Raw genomic sequence first — 5,400 nt, 5'->3', positions numbered from 1 at the left:
ACACACACACACACACACACACACCAAGGAAATAGTGGTTGCCTTAAATTCGCTGAATATTTTAGGTATACGGGATGGTATTTGGTGCCTTATATTTGTGCGGTTTTTGACTGTATTGTATGTCATTTACTTACTAATATATCAGTCTACATTGACTACTAAAATCTGCTGTACTGAGCACACAAATAAAAAGGTGGAAAAATAGAAAGCCACATGATATTTTAAAGTTCAACAAAATTGGCCTCAATATAAAGCGTGTCTAATAAACATGCATAGACAGTGCTCAGCCTCAGCGTAACCTACCCCAGATGCACATATTCATATTCATACTTTTCACTTCCAAAAACAAAACAAAACGACACAGTTTTTACAGTAAAATGACAGATTTTTTCATAAATCTAATATAATTGTTAACTTATAGGGTAGGCTACCTTACGTTTAACCAGTGTGCGGGTTTTTAATGTAGTATAAATAAATAAATAAATACTACAATAGTTTTATAGAGTGGTCAAACACAAATTCTCTCACAAATACGAAAAGAAAGGGGTAAAACAGAACATGTCAGAAGTGTGTTTATAGCAGTGAGATGTCAAGCACTTCCATGTGTGATTTTCCATGTGTGCATAACCACTCCACTGCTCAAATCAGCTGTGTGCTCTCTGCACTTGAGCCGTTTTCTAAAAGAAATTCAATGAACAACACCTGAACGCCATTGTATAATGACAACTGAACTCCTGGATCAATGTAGCCAACTAATAAGTAAATGCTGGAGTGAAAAAACGGCCTTCTCTACTATACTGGACCTTGGTTTGTTCAATCCCAATATACAATAACATAAGAAAGAAAAAAAATCCTGCCAGATCATTTTTCCTCTGCTGAGATATTCAGCAACAGACTATAAAAGCACTATTTTCTTACAAAGAAATACACACTTTGAGAATAGAATATAATTTGTATATCCATACAGCTAGGCCAGTGGAAATTGCACAGTAGGTACAGTTATGCAATGTACATGAGACCGTAGACAATACAATATACACTAAACAATATAGTGCAAAAGCAGTAAAGAACAATACTACAAAATACAGTAAACAAACTGCAGACAGTTAATAGATGGTGAGGAATAGGTGAGGCCATGTGATGCCTTGATGAAGACTGGGATATTAAGATGCAAAGATGATATTCAAAATGGCTACAACAAAATTAATTTGTGAAATCTGCACATCCAATATTCAGGCCATCAGGCTGACATTCATTACGTCTTGTAACCTGGCATGATTACATAACTTGTAACCTTTATTCTCTACCATGTAAAATGTCCAATGATACAACCCTTAATTGATCTGGCTAAACGTCTGTGCATGAAGGAGACAGCTGCTAAAATGGCAGATGGATCTCATGAGAGGATTCAGAGAGTTGCCAGTGTCTTATTGACTATCATAAGTTCTGTATCATGGACAGGGCTGTGTTTCTTTCCCGTTCAAACTCATGCACTCCACAGTGATTTAATACAGCAGTTCTCACTGTTCCCAGGTCAGAATCATTATTACTGAGAGGAGAACTCTGTGCCAGAGCATTGGAGAACAGACCTGTCCATCATCGTGGCATTTGACAGATTAAACACCTCAGTGCCCTTTACAAGTCTGAGAGCGCAGAGATGCTGATGTCACCAGTCACCACTCTCTCCTCACGGAGAGCAAGTGTGGAGCAGTGTCCTGCTTTATTGCTTGCTGCTCTTTCTTTCTTTCTTTTTTCTATTTATTTATCTTTTTCTTAATATGTAAAATAAATAAAAATCCATTTTTTGAAAACAGACAGATCAAATCTAAATTATGATTGAATGAGCCATGTTTACACATTCGATATTATTATTAATGCAGTAAGTTGCCATGTTACTTGGCAACTGTAAACAGCCTACAGTGAAGATAATGCACTATATTAGATACTTAGAAGCAGAATAGTTCTCCTAGTAGAATAACTCTTTATTGAACAGCAAAGATTTAAACAATGTCTTTCATTATAGTGCTGTTGCAATAATCCACTTGAATCTGTTACAGTAATTTTGCCACAAGTAAGCAGGTTAGGTATGGTAAAAACACTGTAAATTCAAGTGGATTATTACTGCTTTTGTATCAGTTAATGCAAAGGACCGCTATAGTAAACTGATTTCACTTGGCTGATATTAAAACCGCATATTGTTATGATATACAGACTTTTTTTTTTCTGTAAAAAAAATACAAATAAATATATATATATATATATATATATAAATATATATATATAAACATCCAGATACTAAAAGTTTTGACATTGAAATAACATCTCATCTATTTTTATTTTCTGTTTACATAGGTAAGTGGCTCAAAATGCTACTTGTGAGGAAGGTTGTGCCTTACGAGAATCGTCCAGCTGTGACGAGAGAGGAGGTCATCTTCGATGAGTCCTCCATGCTTGATGCTCTGGCCCTCACACTTTGAAATCGTCCCTCCCTAAACTCAGAGTGACAATGTGATGAGCTCTGCTATCATTTCCAGCCCAAGCATGGACGGAGGGATGAGAGGGAGTCACAAAAGTTAATGAGACTATTGCTCTTGTGTTGGGGAGCTTAGGACAGGCAATTACAGGAGGATTACCCAGCAACTTCAACATTGCATACTCTCCACCGAGGAGAGCTTCAAGATCCGCTAAGAACTTCAGAGTGGTGGATTTTATTAGATTTTTTTCTCCCTTTTTAATTACCTGCACTGTTGTTGTTGTTGTCAAAAAGTTTGCAAAGTTTTACAAAATGGAGGTACAGATCCGAATGTGGAATAAAGACCTGCCTACTTTGATCAGCCCATGGATACCGATACTTCTGGGTCTTCACATGCATTTCTCCTGGGCCACAACCTGTCCGGAGGAGTGCCGCTGTGACAGGACCTTTGTTTACTGTAATGAGAGGAGTCTAACGTCAGTGCCTCTGGGGCTAGGAGAGGGTTATAAGACCCTCTACCTCCACAACAATCAAATCAACAATGCTGGATTTCCTCTGGAAATGCACAACGTTGCCTCTGTGGAGACGGTGTATCTCTATGGCAACCAGCTTGATGAATTCCCTGTCAATCTTCCCAAAAATGTGCGGGTGCTCCACCTGCAGGAGAATAACATTCAGATGGTGTCCCGGGCCGCCCTCGCACAGCTGCTACGCCTGGAGGAGCTCTATTTGGATGACAACTCCATCTCCACTGTAGGTGTTGAGGAGGGGGCCTTCAGGGAGGCTATCAGTCTCAAGACCCTTTTCCTTACCAAGAACCACCTGAGCAGCGTCCCCATCGGGCTCCCCGAGGAGCTGAGAGAGCTGCGACTGGACGAGAACCGCATTGCATTTATAGCCGAGGATGCATTCGAGAACGTGACGGGCCTCGAGCTCCTCCTCCTGGACGGGAACTTGCTCATGGATGAGGGCATTGCCCCCGGGGCTCTCCAGACCCTTGTTAATCTCAAAACATTGTCGTTGGCACGTAACTCCCTTACTTTTCCTCCTCCTAATCTGCCAGCCGAGTTTCTAGTCAAGCTTAACTTGCAGGATAATCAAATGAATGAGATTCCTTTGACAGCCTTTCATGGCCTCCATCGCTTGGAGAGACTGGATATTTCAAACAACCAGCTGCAGTCTCTCACACAGGGGATCTTTGACGGCCTCCATGGTCTGAGACAGCTCACTGTTCGAAACAACCTTTGGCTCTGTGACTGCAACATTAAATGGGTCATATTGTGGTTAAAGTCCCTGCCAGCTACCCTCAATGTCCGTGGCTTCATGTGCCAGAAACCAGAGAGGGTACGTGGCATGGTAATCAGAGAGCTAACCCTGGAGCTCATCCAGTGTCCTAACAGCACTGCCACAGTCCCACAGCCCACACTGCTCTCTTCCTCCACTGCTGAGTCAGCCACTCAAACGGTTTTCACACCCGCACACTCCCAGCCAACACCTAACCCTCCACGTCTCACGCTTCCATCGCCGACTGCAAGCAAAGATGGGGAGCAGAGGACAAACGACCCAGTCGGCCCGATGCAGGAATCACTGCGAGTTTCCTTTGCGGTGCTAAACGGTTCGTGCATTCAGGTAAGATGGGTATCGACGTTCACCGTCACGGCCTATAAGGTGACCTGGGTCAAGCAGGGTCACAGTTTGATAACCGGCCCCATGCAGGAGTCGCTAGTGCAGGGTGAACGTGAGGGAATCACACTGACAAACCTGGAGCCGAAGTCCACTTATCGTATTTGTGTGGATCCGCTGGATGTGTTCAATCATTACCACCCGGGAGACGATACAATTTGCTCAGAGGTGACGACAAAGTCTGCTTCCTTTCACTCCGGTGATAATGCCACTGGGCCCGAGCAAGCGACCCAGCATGACACCAGCTCGCCTTTCCTACTGGCTGGCCTGATTGGCGGGGCGGTGCTTGTGGTCCTGGTGGTCCTGTTGAGCATATTCTGCTGGCACATGCACAAGAAGGGAAGGTCAGATTCATCAAAATGGAAATACAGTCGGGGCAAAAGAAAAGATGACTATTGTGAAGCAGGAACTAAAAAGGATAACTCTATTCTGGAAATGACTGAAACTAGTTTTCAAATAGTTACTTTGAATAACGAACAGCTGCTCAAGGGGGACTTTTGCATTCAACCGATTTACACCCCTAATGGGGGTGTTGGATTCAGTGACTCTCAAAGGAGAAACAATAGCACAGCGTACTGCAAAAACAGTGTTCCAGAGTCTGATACATGCCATAAATGATGATTTTAAACTGATAATGTCCTTTGTATTTAGATCTGACTCTTAAACGCACTGTATTTCAAAAGACAGACTGTACAATATGTAATTTATATTCTGAACAATATCGCCTTCCTTTTTTATCGCTTAGTAAAACTAAAATGATTTATGATTTATTTAGTTTCTATGTTTTATTACTACAATCCAAGCTCATGAAGATATAGTAAGTGGATCTTAGCAATCAGCAATCTTTAAGCACAAATCAATGTCAAGTGCCCCGTTTTTTATTTAATTTTTTTTACAATATATATTTGTGAGTTAAAAGTAGGAAGTGAAGTGAATGGAAAGAGTGTGTGTCTGTTTAAAGAGGAGTGAAGAAGAGCGAGCAGTTCTCACTAGCACCACAAGGTGGCGTCTGTTCTCATCACCACTATTAATTTGAGACCTCAAGCTATTCTCTTTGATCCAGCATCTCACATCTTTACTTAACAGCTCAGTTCACAAGGACTGAATGCATACACTTCCTGCCAAACAGCTGAAAACAAACCTTGGTTGATGCAGGACTGGAATTATATTAGGAAATTCAGCATCAGAGCTGATTTCCTTCGCTGTCCTCCTGTACAGAGATATAACATGTCCTAACTGTTCTC

The 5,400-nt window shown here is 41.7% G+C and overlaps 1 protein-coding gene across 1 annotated transcript in view; it reads left to right on the top strand.

Moving 5' to 3' along the window:
• LOC107588299 (leucine-rich repeat transmembrane protein FLRT2-like) overlaps positions 1-4,873 on the top strand; it is a 7,435-nt gene extending 2,562 nt beyond the window's left edge. The window contains exon 2 of the mRNA XM_016276336.1: positions 2,353-4,873. Within this exon, the coding sequence (XP_016131822.1) occupies positions 2,786-4,774 (1,989 nt within the window). The 5' untranslated portion in view covers positions 2,353-2,785 and the 3' untranslated portion in view covers positions 4,775-4,873. The remainder of the gene's footprint in view (positions 1-2,352) is intronic.
• The last annotated feature ends 527 nt before the right edge of the window (positions 4,874-5,400 follow it).

Source organism: Sinocyclocheilus grahami, unplaced genomic scaffold, assembly GCF_001515645.1.
Source record: "Sinocyclocheilus grahami isolate Dianchi unplaced genomic scaffold, SAMN03320097.WGS_v1.1 scaffold101.1, whole genome shotgun sequence".
Taxonomy (NCBI): Eukaryota; Metazoa; Chordata; class Actinopteri; order Cypriniformes; family Cyprinidae; genus Sinocyclocheilus; species Sinocyclocheilus grahami.
This window is presented reverse-complemented; position numbering and strand designations above follow the sequence as displayed.